Genomic DNA, 14,234 nt, shown 5'->3' on the forward strand with positions numbered 1-14,234 from the left:
AGAATGCCACAAGTTTTTCAACCCTGTCTTTTTACTTACTCTCCAACCCAGAACTCCTGACGGATATAGAGCGTTTTCACTCACGAGGCCAGCACACGTGCAAATTAACTGGAACAAAAGAAAGTGTTTACACAAAAAAAGAGTTCAACTCACACAGGATTTCATTGTTTTGGAACACCAATATGGCTGCCGTGACGTCATGTGAAAACACTCCATTACATAAGTCTTGAAAATGTTTTATTTGTGGTACACCTGCCCTGACTCACTGACCTACTTCGAAAAAACAAAAACAAAACAAAAAAAATACAAAAAAACAATACGATACAGAAAAGCTCGTAAAGACGCTTATTGGTTCTGTTTGAGACTTTGTCCTTTATATTTGTCTTTGTTAAAACTTCACCTTTCTGAAAATTTTAAAATCCACCCGGAAAAACTCTAAAATCTCACAACTGACTTTCTAGAACACAATCCATTCCAGTCATTTTGGGGGAAATTTCTAGAACGAACTCTTACTGTATTTCGAGCGCGGCAGCCCATTAACATCTTTTTTTCTGACTTAAATTTGTTTTGTAAAGTTCAGCTGCAGTTTTTCTCCTTCCGATGACGTCTTAAACCAAAAAAATGCTCATCTGACCATTGAATTGAGGCGGTGTCAAAGCCTTTTAAGAGCCTTTTGTAGTTTCAGTTGAAGAGCATTGCCATATGTGATAATTTACAATAGATGCGCGAATCTTCCCCGGTAGATCGAAGATCGCTGAGCGGACAAGACGAAAGCAAGTTTGTTCAAATTCTTACCGCTTATGATGTCAGAAATATTGATGGACTTCGTGACGATAGTGAAGCTGTTTACGGCAGCGGTTATGTGTGTTAGTGGCATTTTGTTAGCGGTCTGTTACTGCTGTTGTTTAAGAGATGTTAATGACCCCAATGAACTGGCTGTCGCGGATCTTGGAGAGAAAACCTTCGACGAATGCATTGAAAACGAAGAAAGCGCAACACCGGTAGGTGAAGATGCTGTGGCACTGAAGAAATCATTTGAGAACGAATGCTATGCAGTTGAAGATGAGACCAAAAAGCCCCCACGAGCAGCCTAAAAATTCCGCAAGATTTTAAAGTACCTTGCACTTCTCTTTGGCGAGCTTTATTTGATCGAACTGAACTGAACTGAACTGCATGTGACTCTGGATAAATATTTAGTGAGGAGCCTTTCACAGTTTTCAATCACAAGTTTCAAATCACAAAACTAGATAAGCCGGGTCAAACAACATACCAAACACTGCAATCGGATCAGGGCACTCGTGTAAGACTCATCTTGTTTTAAAATTTCATTACTTACTCATGTTCTTTTTATTTGTGCTAATTTACTAGTATTTCCACTTCGAAAACGAGGATATCCAATATGATTTTTCATGTGTTGACGGAATGTTAAGTGCCGCTGATTATTGCATGAAATACAGCGATAACGTCGTTTTTTGTGAAGCCTAGAAAATATTGTAGTAAAATGATTCAAGTAATCAATTAAAACCAGAAGTGCCCTTCAAAACGGTTTTAAGCAAATTTTAGTTTTTTTCTTTCAATTCCCTTTTATCACCTTAGATATTTGACGGTCAAACAGTACTCTACTAAATGGCATACTAAAGGGGACAGGGTCGGGTTACGGTTAGGGTTAGGGCTATGTTTGTAGTCATATTACCCAAAAACCTACCTAATTTTTGTTGAAGCCTCCGCTTTTTGTCATCCCTGCACTTCCAAAACAACTTCCTGGTTTCTGCAGGATCACACACGATTCCCCCCCATCTCCACTACCCCTTTCCCAAGACATTCGTCAAACTTATATTTTTACACACCCTTGTATACCTCAAAGAAATCTAAATCTCATCTCATCAAGAAAATTTAAAACCTCATGCCGTTTAATTTTAGCTTGAATCTTGGAAATGTCGCCATTTCCTGAGGCAACTTGCTTTAACTTTGTCAGCAGGTGCTACCTGGTTTTTCAGTTCACGTTATTTTTGTCAAACATTGATTTCAAGCATGATTTTCTGATATAAATATCACCATATCGCGCAGATATAGAGAAGCATAGAATATATTACTGAGTTTACTGTTGTTCGTCAAATCAACCGTCTTGTCGCTGCTTTGAAATCAGAAGCCCATAGCTGTTTTTATAGACTTCCAGTCAAGTGCAATTAGCAAACTAAGAGTTTGAACGGGTTAAAAGTGGACAATTTACTTAAGATAAACATGAAAACGGAACTGTGCAATCAGAATATCTTTTGTGACATTAAAAACTGTTGAGCGGAGAAGACGATTGCTCGATGAAATAGGTCGGCTGATTTAGCTTTTAAAACCCCCGTCTCAGAAAATTCTAAAGATCATTGCCTATTCGTTAGTAATGCGCGAAAAATAAAGTTGCAAACCAGAAATTCACATATTTTATAAAAGTTGTTATTGTTTCTTTGAAAAACGGCAATGAATGCAAAAATACCAATTAATTTTCTTGTCAAGATCGTAATTAAAGAGACTACCTCGTCGAGATTTTGGACGACGATTGAAGAGAAGCGCACGCTTGCAACTGGTCTTTGGGTTTGACCAATTATATATGGCTAGCTTATTGACCAAGCGTGAGGTCAAGATGGCTGGATATCGGCCAAGTTTTTTCTTCCGTCTCGGTCCATAAACACACAAACAAAAAAGAACGTTGACCGAACAAGGTTGGTCAATGAAGGAGTTATTATGTTTTTTCTTGCGGGACACAGCGGGTAATCCTGAGCGGGCAAGAGAGCGCCGTCTTGTCCGCTCGAGAAGCCAATCACAGCGCAGGATTCGGTTCATCTTGTCCGCTCTCGGAGCTGGCCATATAAGAAGAAATGGTGAAATGACCGGCTACTATTAAAAATCGAGAATTAATAGCTAACGAACGCGACACAAGGGGAAAAGAACAACAAACGCTAGCTTTTCGGTTTAAAGTATTACTGGGGTCTTTTTCCTCAATAATAAATGTATATCAAATATTTTTTATACTCGCTGAATGTCTTTGCTAATCTCTTAGTAACACAGAGCCGCATCATCATGAGATCTTTCATCAGATAGCATGTTTGTCGTCATCATCCTCCATTCTGTCCCTAGTGTTCAGCCCCGTGAACAGAACAATAAGCACTTAATGACTGGCCCCAAGGGAAGCAGTGAGTTTTGTTTCCCCGAGGCCCTCAATGTTGAGGGTCGAGGGGAAACAAAAACTCGCTGTTTCCCGCGGGGCCAGTAATTAAGTGTTTTGTTATACCTCCGAACTCAAAAATAGCAAAAACCTGTGAAAAAATCGTTTGCTTGACGCCGGCTGACACACCAATTTGCAGCGGTTTCAAGGAGTACGACCTGATCACGTACGAATCGAAAGTTTGTTTCCCTAGGGAGTTAGTGAGTTTTGACCCACGACACGTGGCACGTTCTCCACCAATCGGAAAACGTATTTGAGTTGGGAGATATAACAATCGGTTTTGCCAAGCGTTTTGTAGTCAATAAGAAAAACTTTCGGTGTGAAAATTTCCATCACATTTTCTCTTATTGAGACTTTTTTAGAATTCGAAAAATGTTTGTAAACGCAAGAGCGTACGAAACAATGGCGGTATTGAACCCGGACACACGTCCCGCTCCTAGCCTTGCCTTGTATAATACTCTTTGAACGATTTAAGAGAAAAACAGACTGCAGTAATCTGTTTCATTTGTACTTCTGGTTTGGTTGATCGTAGCTGTAGGTTGTTATGGGTTAATATTAGATTTTCCGAACTTGCAAGTGAACAGTCAAAACGAAACGAAAAAACCAGCGGACATGCGCAATCAAATGAAAATGTGAAGTTAAAACTCTACTTAATTATACATTGATAACATTTATTTCTGTCGCCTCATTTTTTTACGATTATAATTAAAATGCATCCCATGTTAATTCACGTGGAAACGATACTGATTCCTGGCCCCAGTTGTTCGAAGGCTATTTATAACACTATCCACCAGATAAATCACTATCCAGGGAATAGGTGTTCACAAGCAAACCACGCTATCCACTGGATAGTGTTATGTACCTTTCGAACAACGCGGGCCTGTATATCAGCATTACTTTGGTCACACTTACTAACAAAGTGTACAAAATATAGTTGTTTCTATACATACATTTCTTATGATCACGGGTTGGTAAAATTATTTATAGTTGTACACAGGAATATTCACAGACCATACACAGTTTTAACAGAGCTTGTGGTGCCTAAACATTACACTACTGAAGAAACACTAGTGATCCTTTAGATGACGTTATTTTCTCCCCTTTTGTGGAACAGACCTTGTGCAGAGCTAATTTTGTTTGATGTTAGTTTCCAAACTTTGAAAACTAGTCACCTAACACGTTTTACTTCTCCAGGAGATCTCCATGATAAACGTCAAAGTGAGTCAAAGAACTCTTTTAGAATCTTAGGAACATCTTCCTCTTTGTAGTCCTTCACCTTTAAGTTCTCTCCAATTGCTCCACGGATCATGGCAGACAGATCTGATAAGCACAAAGGATAGCAAATTGAAAAGACCAGTTTTACTTATTTAATGTTAATGATACACTCTCTAGATACCAATTCACCAAAGTCTTAGAGTAAATGTAAGTCATAAGCCTTTAAGATTGTTTCAGAGGCAAAGAAGTTAAAGCTGGTACACAACCTTAGAACAAATGTCCCTTAACAGATGTCAATGACTACCGGCACCTTACAAATGACTTAATGATGACATAGAGGAATCCAGCAAACAGATCTCTAACAGACCAACTTAATTTGACTAACAATAGATGATTCTCAAACAGACCGACTTAATTTGACTAACAATAGGCGGATTGGAGCTTACTAGAACTGACCAATGACTGCTGACAAACTTTACACGAGTATTACAGCCAATACCATCATGGCTAAACTGACCAATCACTTTCAACAGACCAGACTTATAACACCATCGACTGACAAACACTACTTCACTTGACTCTGAAGATGACTTCGCTCAGTTTGTCAAAATGCAGTCACCAACAACAGTTCTTTTGAGAAGTACCCTCACTTGGACGATCACATTATATGAACTAAAGAAGTTGAAGTACCCAAAAGCTAATATATTGTTGCTGGTTCTTTGATTGGCAGACATGGAAATATGTTCAAAAAGAAGCTAGTGTACCTTAGGGTGGGTGGCAGGGAACAGGAGCCAAGGAGAATAGGGGCAGTAAGGGTATGGAATGAGGGATAGGGAAGGAAGTGGGAGAGAAATGCAGAACACTAATTTTTGTCATGTATTATTACATTAGAATACTTTCAAAAACAAGAACTCAGAATGTTGTTTACCATATGAATTGCAGTTGCATTACGTTTTTCCATTGCAGTGGTTACAGGCTGAGTTCCCAACTTGGTTTTATAACTATCTCAATTCTTTGTCACCAAAGACCATTTAAAGTAAGTGAAACATCTAGGAATTGCACAACTAAATGACCACATGTAGGTCTGTAGGATGTGTTTTGAGTCTCTTAATTTGCAAGGAAGGGGAGCAGGATGGAAAAGGGCAGGAGCCAGGAAATATCCAGGTATAAGAAAAGGGACAGAAGGATATGGGAAATGGGAGGTTCTGACGCCCCTGTCCCTGCCTTTAGGGCTCAGGCACTATAGATCTATCTGTATTTGAAAAACAACTCAGACTTGCTGGCCAAGCTGTGACAGGATATATCTAGTACAAGCTACCCCGAGACCTAAAAAATAAATAACATTAATTATGGCTGGTTTAATATTTGACTCACATTTTCCACTGTCTGGTCTGAACAGGCATAGAATCTTCTTGTTATTCTCCATCGCTCTTCCTATCTCATAACCAACTCCCAAGGAAGGCTGGGTAACCTCCGCAACCAAAGCTTGACAACAAATAACAGATAAAACAGAGAAATCAAGTATACACCATTAAGGAATGTAAGCAATGATAAGATTCCAAAAAAACTCGCCTGACAACTGGCCAAAAAGGTAAGTTTACATAGAGAGTACTCCAGCTTACCATCAGATTTTACCAGCCATGCCATGTCACGGTCATGAATATACTTGTCACTACCTAAAATAAATGAATCAGTCACAGATAGTACATTAAAGAGAAAGTTCCTCTTAGTTAGGCCAAACTGACTCACACAGCTCAAGTGTGTCCTGGGATCATACCCCCCACCCACCCCTCCCACCCCTCCCACCAATGCAAGGACCCTGGCGCATGGCCAGGGGCCCATTTCTCGAGAGCCCCAGAAACTTTTTGGGCCCATAAAGCCATTTGTAGTTTATCTGTATCTAAAAACGGAGAGGTGTATACGTCTGACACTACTTGTATGAAGAGAACCTCTGTTCATATTAAGAATATGTGAATAAAACAGCTCAGTAATCATAAGGTTTGAGATTTTGCTATGGCTTTCTGGATGCGAAAACTTTTCGGGACCTTCAAGAAACGGGCCCCAGGGCTTGAATCCAAACGGCTCGTTTTGGGATTTTACCAGCCAACCACTGTTGCCAGACCTCGGCCACCCTCCTTCTGCCATAGCTAGTACTGCTAGTTCGAGTGGATTATAACCATATTAGCTCATATTCATTGTCCGACATAACTATAATATTACAACCAATGCAAGTTGAATATATTTATAGCTTGCACTGTTAAGCTTTAGTTTTGCACGAGGCTGCAGGGAGTGTCTCAAACCTTGATCTTTGTCTAACACGTCAGCGTCTGCAATGTGCTCCGTTAAAACATCACCATATTCTTTCAGTTGATCTATAATACGCCTGTAGAGTGCTGCATCCTCTCTTCCACCGCGAATGCTCCCGCAAAAGTAAATAAATCGTTTAGAATGCCCGCTCATCTTCCACTTCACTCCGCAAAATGTGCCAGGCGTCTCCCGTCGTCTATGAAATACAGAACGCTAATCCTTACCCCTCCCTGGAAAGTTAGAGACAAACAGACGTTTATGTGGAAAATTTACATTGTAAATGGTAAATGAACAAAAAATGATGCTAGCCTTTTAAAAATTACTGAATTATTTTTCTGTGCAATAGCTGCCTCTTACTATACGAGAACTCCTTAAAGAGGGTTTGTTTATTATTATTATTATTATTTTTTTTTATGTCGATCTGCCCCACTAGCCTTAGTCTCTGTCCTTTCTGCGCTTGCATGGGACGAGATGGCGGCGAGGAAACTTCCTGAGACATTTCGAAAGCTCGTGATTTCCAAATTCACGACGAATTACAGAGAGGCTGTGGAGTTAATGACTCTGCCTCTTATGAAACCAGGACCAAATGAATTACTTGTCAAAAACAGGTAAAAAATCGGCAACTGTGGCAGTTCGCCTGCTTGCGATTCACACCTCCCAGCTAAAGAAAAGTGATCCCTGCTACGCACTCTCACGGCATTTTGTAACTTTCTGCAAGGGTATCGTACTTAACATAACAGTCACTGCGTTTTGATCCTTACATGCTTTGCACAAAGTGTGAGCCATTGGTTAACGTGCAGCTGGTTTACTAGAACACAATGGTAACCCTCTTGCTGGTCTAAATACTACATGTACTTCTCTGATTAGCCTATAAGTTTGCGACTAGCCTTTTTATTGGTGTTCAGGTGACGGCTTGCATGACTTGCTGGCTCACATCACTTCGTACTCGTTTGTCCTAGATACATACATCCACTTATACCGTAAAATCCCCCTCAGGTTACAACCCCCCCCCCCCCCCCCTGGGTACAAGCCCTTTTATTTGCCAACAAAGATGTTATTCTGGATTTAAGCCCCCCTGGATATAAACCCCCCCCCCCCCAGATATAAGCCCATCTAATGTATAAGTGTGTTCCTTTCGCGTTTCTTTACAAACGACAAATTTTTCATGTGATATATCAAACATTAGACACAGTACTGTTTCATCAGGATATCTAAACACTGACAAGAGAGTTGAAAATACAATGGGCAGTGGAGTATTTTTGATGAAATTTGAGGTGTTTGGATAGCCGATGGGACACTGTCTCGAGTGTTTGATATATCTTCTCAATCGAAACAAAAACTGAGGAGTAAACAGAGAAGTAAAATCGTCAGAATCTATGCTAATTAAGACCGGGTATCCAAACCTCCTTCACGGTCATGATTTCCTTTCTTTAAACTTGATGAATTATTAATGAGTTTGAAAACAAAAGTTTAAGGCTAATAGGGTAACAAGGTAATAGCTCTAAATGTAATGGTATGTTCTAGCTGTAATTCGTTTCTCAGATACGTTTTATCTCATCATACATACATGTTTATTCCACTTATATGCCCCCGCCCCCTGGATAGAAGCCCCCCGTTTATAAGCCCACCCAAAACCCCTTATGAAGTTATATAAGCCCAGGGCTTTAACATGGGATTTTGCGGTACTGTATCGGGATCCATCTAGCTATTAACATTAAGATAACTAGCTCTGGGTTTCCTTCAGTGAAGGGCTTCACTCCTTGCCAGCTATGGGAGACAATACAAAACGAAGGGTGTAATTATCTTGGCTTAACTTAGTGACCAATCTACTACAACAAACCTCTTCCTACAGACACGTTTATATTATGGGCACCTCTATTTTACATGTACATCTATTTTGCTTCAGTCACTTGGTCCCAGAGAAACCAGGATTCACATAATTCCTACCTCAGACCTAGTTGTGGGGGGGGCATATGAAGAGGATGGGGGTGCTTACCCAGTGTTTAATATTTGGGGTTCCCCTTGGTCCTGAGACATCTTCATATGGTAATATGAACAGTTAGCTCTGTCTCTTTTGATGTCTGTATGAAAGAGAGTCAATTCTTGCAGATACGTAGGAATTAATGCCACAGATATAAATCACTCTGCCGGTCGATATCACCAGGGACAGTCTCCTCCGCTAGAGGCAGGGCTGGAGGTAAGAGTCCTTTGACTATACAACTGATAATAATAGCTGATCACAGCCAACATAAAAAGTTTAGTGCACGATGCAATGACAAGAGCAATGTATTGTAATGTTTTAAATCTCATAGAAGGTTTTTTGTGTGACAACTTGCCCAGCCTTCTAGAAATTCTACTTCATATCAGGTGAGTTTTGTTGGGCTAAAGTTTGCATTTTGATGGGGCAAGGACCAAACTACCTGTGGGAAGACCAGAGAAGTCTCATATGCTACTTAACAGGCCTGGTATGCTAAGCATACCAAAAGTAATGTGACTAGGGTTTACTGTACCAAGATTTGCCCGTAAATCTCGCCACATCAGGTCAGTAACTTGGCAATCCAGAATATAAAGACAGCAGACAAGGCTTCTGATCAGCTGACTGTGAATTTGAGTACATTAATTGGTAGTAGTAAAATTCTAGTACTTATCACTGTTTTGTAATAATTTGTTTCAATAGATAATAAGAAATGTTGAGATTATCATTTCCTTTTTTAATCAGGGTATCGGAGAAGTAGTGTCAACTGGTGAGAAGTGTACAAACTTTCACACAGGCCAGGCTGTTGCATATTTTGAATATGGAACATTCTCAGAATACATGGTACTTCAGTTAGTTATTTTAATGAAAATTTTTTGATGGATTATGGATTAAGCTTAATTAATCGCATCTGACATTTCTGATGCAAGAAGTCAAGAAGGCTTATGCAATGAAACGTCCTGTGCCTGTATAGATTGTTGTGGACATTATTGCTAGATTGCAGTGTACTGATTGGTTAGTTCTAAAAATGGTGTTTGACCCATTTTTTTTGGTCAAATATGTAAACCATAGTTACATGAGTGAGACCCAAAAGAGTCACTCAGTGTATAAGTGCATATAATAAACAGAAAATTGTAAGAGCTCAAAAACAGGTCTAAGTTACGAATAAATCAAAATAATTTATCAAAATTTCTTAGTTGTCATAAATAGTCATTCAAGATAATGTCAGATTTAGATCATTCTTCCTGAAATGATTTTTGCAGACAATTCCTTCAAGCCATGCTTACCCCATACCCAAGATGGATCCTGCATATGTTTCATTGCTGATCAGTGGTCTGACTGCCAGTATTGCTCTTCACAAGGTGCTTCTACCTAATTAATTTAATTTACATCTTTTCATTTTTATTATTTCATAGGCACATGCACTAAATAAAAATGAAGATAACACATTCCTGGGAGGGAATCCTATGTGATAAGGATGGCTTTCCTTGTGGCTTAAAAAAATTTAAAGCCACGCCCACCAAGCAGGATCTTGGTTCCTCTTAGGGGGTTCTTTTCAAAATTTCAGTTGAGCATCATCCTCCCTTTTATAGGGGAGTCCCCTTCCCCCGGGAACACATTATTGTCTTTAGAAGGTTATCTTTGCTAGTACTGTGAGCCTACACTGATAAGTAAAAATATGAGAACAAACTCAAAGAGAAATCAGTGCTCTCAGAAATATGCTATTATATCATTTGGTTATAACTGAAAATCTGAGAAACATACTATTGGCCACTTGAAAGGCTTCTTAGTGGTTCATGATTACAACACAACCTGATGTTATTAATAACTATTGAAAGAGTATTGAATATAAGTATTTTTAATATTAAGCAAACAGCATTTGAAGCCACTCAGTCTTGTCTCTAGACTGCAAGGAGTCCAAAATCTCAGCACAGAGGTAAAATTTTCAAGCAGCAAGTGGTGAGGTAACAATGGGTGTGAAAGTCAATGTGAACCACACCCAATCAATCAATCAATCAATCAATCAATCAATCAATCAATCAATCAATCAATCAATCAGTCAGTCAGTCAGATTTGTTGATCAGGTTGTACCAAAACCCAGAAAGTGAGATCGTTCATAGTAGCTTAGTAAAAAATCTTGTGAACCTTCCAGACACTGCATATGTTAAAACGAATTGCTGTAACTGATCAAAACATTTTCACAGGTTGGTGAGATGAAGGCTAACGAAACAGTTTTGATCACAGGTAACCTCTTCTATATCAATTTTATCAAAACCACTTATTTTCATAAATTTTGAACAAAATCCACATTTTTATGTCATAAGTTTCAATAACAACATTAATAGTGTTGATTTTCTGACAAGGGAACTTTCTATTCTAGCTGCCGCAGGAGGAACAGGTCAATTTGCGGTATGTAGTTTACGCAAAACACTCTAAATGGTCCATAACACCGGGGACATGTTAAGAAAACCGAGCCATGGTTTGATTTTGTGACACAGCCATTGCACGTGTTAACCTATTAGATGGAATTGAGGAAGAATTACAATGGAAAGGATGGAAATGGTTTTCTTCACAGTGCAGTCCAACCCCTATTAACCCTTTGACTCCCAAGCACGCATGTACGCGTACTTAATGGTCGTGCTCTTTGTACTACTTGTGACGTCATCAAATTAAATGTCACCAGATATTCTTGATAAGTAGATAGTAGAGCTAGGATAGATCTATCGGCTCAACAGTCGGTTTTGGATATCGACGGCATTCTGACATAGCAAATTGAAGAACAACGTTATCAGTTTTGGTGCAAAAATGGTCGTAAAATGGCCCATTACACCTATAATTGATCCCATTTCCAGGCTTTGCCCTTAACTAACACCCAACTTTTTACGGCAGCCAGAAAGAATATGAAACGCAAAAGGTAGCGAGAATAGAAGGGCCGAGAAAAAGGAAAGGAAAGGGGCAAGGAAAAAATTCGGAACGGACAATCGCAAAAAAATGAGCATGCGCCAAGTTAAACTATTCTACATTGTTGTACCTAATCTTCGGGAAATCTATCTTTTGGTAAAAAAAAATAAAAAAAATAGCTTTTCAGTCTGCAAAACTAGGTCCAATTAGCGTCATGGCAGCCAAACAACTGATTTAACGATTAAAAATGGCATTTTTTTGTGAAACTTTAGGTTTAAGCAACCACCTATTGAACGACCACCTCTATTAGCCAGCCAGTAATCAAAGTCCCGATGAGGGCGGCCAGCCCTGTTTAAGGTTTTTAAGTTTAAAATTGTACCAAAGCCTTCTTTTAGCTGGCGCACATGGTGTTCTTTCATCCACGGCTGTTAAGTGCCTTCGAGAAATCAAGATTACTTCCAGTAATTATTACATTCATAAGAAAATAGGGCAGTTACCATCTTGAAGAGTTTGGAAAGTCCAAGTTTACTACGAGGTGTACTTTAAAAGAGATCACATTTATCTATGCAGTGGTTAAATGAGTTCGTTATTAACCTTTACAGGTGCAACTTGCTAAACTGGCTGGATGCCATGTTATCGGCACGTGTTCAACAGATGTTAAGGCAGAGTTTTTAAAGGTTGGTTTCTCTGTATTTTTTATGATATTAAAACCAAATGGCCCGTGCTGAAGTGAAGTATCGAAATTTTGAAGTACTCGTGAGTGCTCGCGCTATTTTGTGATTGGGTAATAAGTTGCGGTAACTTATCGGATGATCTATGAATCTTTTATGACGAAAATCGCGTTTACTCGCTAAGTTCTCAGTGAATTGTTGGTTAAGGTTTTAGCCCGTTGTTTTTGTTGTTTTTTTCAGTCACTTGGCTGTGATCGTCCTGTTAACTATAAGACTGAAAAATTAGATGCGGTTTTGAAGAAGGAGTTTCCGGTAAGTGCGTAACTCATAAATTATAAAACAAACGTTGCAGTTCTGCTTAATTAGGTCTACACTTTGACGTTGTTGGTACCATTCATTCATTCAGGCCACAGGTCAATGGTTTATAAGGCAGGTTAAACCCTGAGAACTTCAGATTTGACAGTAATAAATTAACCATCATGTAATGAGAAGCTTGTCATGCAGGTATCTGTCGGGGGATTAATGAGATACAGGCCGTGTTGGGGTGATGCTCCTTACACCAAGTCCCGATTGACGACACTGGCTACGGATATTATATAATAACTTCTTTCTGTCATGCACACCCGGTATTCGAGTCCGATACCAAGAATACGAATGTGGCTTATTACTCAGAGCACTTTCATGAAGGTTAAAAATACGTGCCTCGTGTGATTTCCTTAAAAATGGGTACGTTAGACATGACGGAAGGTTTCCCCAAATTAAATTGCGTTTACCGTTGCATTTCACGTCTGCTGATCTGACAATATGTAAACAGGGTTTTCAACAAAACGTTCCAGCTTTGAGCAAAGTTTGACATGGAATTCGGTTCTTTTGTTAGACGTACAAAACACTTGCTAACTTTTCGTCAGGTATTGTCTTTACAACAATAGCTACCTCTCGTAATTGCCAGTAAGCTACACCTTTTTCAGGTTCACTTGCGTGTAATTATAACAAAAGTTTCATGCGAACTCACTGTGGTAAGAATAATGCAGCGTTAGTTAATGCCACAAAGCTAAAATTTAGTTACGCCTTCTACTTTCCCTTTCTTCCCTAAACGTTTTGTTTTACGAATAGCGGTTATTTTAAAGGTATTTGTTGTTGTAATGAAATCAGCATACATAGTCGGTGTTATTTTATTTTGGGTTTAAGCACAGTCATCGAACAAATTGGTTTTAACAATAACAACATTACATATAGCCCAGAAATTAGACAGATCTATGTCAACTTTATGGAATCCGAGTCAGCAATTTCATTGACAACAGTGGTTCGCGTCTGGTTTCTCACAGCGTTTACAGAACATAATATAATTTGAGTACAGTGAATAGTTCTTACTTACTTCGTGAATCTGAATGAGCACAAATTGAGTAGCTCTTAATTACTCAGAGTTAAACTTTCAATGTTCGAGTTTATCGCCGAAGTAACTTTGAAATACTCAGAGCGTTTGTAAAGTGGGTAGCTCTGAATTCTCCAGAGTATTTTAACTAGCAGTATTCGGCTACGTGGAGTAACATTAAAAGTTACTCAGAGCGATTTGGAAAATGCCGGTCTCAGAAACTAGTTTGACAGGTTTGACAATGACGACAGTGGTATCTCATTGGCTCACAGGCTTTGCCTTTGTTCTTTCGCTTTATAAGCGCGACACCACCCAGATGGTTGGGCGGTACGTTCACTCTAGCACAGCACACACTTCTCTCTTAAAATCCATTTGATATGCATTAATAAGAACACAAAACAATACAACAATACTATTCCTCTCGCAGCCTACATCTAATCCCCCGCATTTACTTACGCAGCCTTTGTTTTATTTCATTAGTCACCCCGCATATACCTTCACAGCCTGCATCTCATTAATCACTCCGCAAATACCTTCACCTCCTGTATCTCATTAATCACCACGCATATACCTACACAG

The 14,234-nt window shown here is 39.2% G+C and overlaps 2 protein-coding genes across 2 annotated transcripts in view; one reads left to right on the top strand and one right to left on the bottom strand.

Moving 5' to 3' along the window:
• Positions 1-3,868: 3,868 nt before the first annotated feature.
• On the bottom strand, positions 3,869-6,939 carry LOC110042863 (putative 2'-deoxynucleoside 5'-phosphate N-hydrolase 1). The gene is made up of 4 exons (XM_020748245.2): positions 6,730-6,939; positions 6,052-6,105; positions 5,804-5,914; positions 3,869-4,534 (listed from the first exon to the last, which is right to left on the bottom strand). The coding sequence occupies exons 1-4, from the start codon at positions 6,887-6,889 to the stop codon at positions 4,428-4,430; spliced, it is 432 nt and encodes a 143-aa protein (XP_020603904.1). The 5' UTR covers positions 6,890-6,939; the 3' UTR covers positions 3,869-4,427.
• A 232-nt stretch (positions 6,940-7,171) lies between these two features.
• LOC110042862 (prostaglandin reductase-3-like) overlaps positions 7,172-14,234 on the top strand; it is a 9,422-nt gene continuing 2,359 nt past the window's right edge. Inside the window, exons 1-8 of the mRNA XM_020748244.2 lie at positions 7,172-7,344; positions 8,846-8,933; positions 9,456-9,554; positions 9,974-10,072; positions 10,916-10,955; positions 11,092-11,120; positions 12,215-12,289; positions 12,524-12,595. Of these exons, the coding sequence (XP_020603903.2) occupies positions 7,208-7,344; positions 8,846-8,933; positions 9,456-9,554; positions 9,974-10,072; positions 10,916-10,955; positions 11,092-11,120; positions 12,215-12,289; positions 12,524-12,595 (639 nt within the window). The 5' untranslated portion in view covers positions 7,172-7,207. The remainder of the gene's footprint in view (positions 7,345-8,845; positions 8,934-9,455; positions 9,555-9,973; positions 10,073-10,915; positions 10,956-11,091; positions 11,121-12,214; positions 12,290-12,523; positions 12,596-14,234) is intronic.

Source organism: Orbicella faveolata, unplaced genomic scaffold (genome assembly GCF_042242905.1).
Source record: "Orbicella faveolata isolate gen_17 unplaced genomic scaffold, um_ofav_v1 contig_2, whole genome shotgun sequence".
Classification (NCBI taxonomy): domain Eukaryota; kingdom Metazoa; phylum Cnidaria; class Anthozoa; order Scleractinia; family Merulinidae; genus Orbicella; species Orbicella faveolata.

Bases quoted from the DNA above. Each gene is read 5' to 3' on its own strand.
- LOC110042863 (XM_020748245.2), bottom strand. From the start codon at position 6,889: ATGAGCGGGCATTCTAAACGATTTATTTACTTTTGCGGGAGCATTCGC. The intron at 6,106-6,729 runs GTTTGAGACACT...CATTTATTTTAG, and splicing joins CGTGTTAGACAAAGATCAAG to GTAGTGACAAGTATATTCAT. The intron at 4,535-5,803 runs GTGAGTCAAATA...TGTGCTTATCAG, and splicing joins CAGACCAGACAGTGGAAAAT to ATCTGTCTGCCATGATCCGT.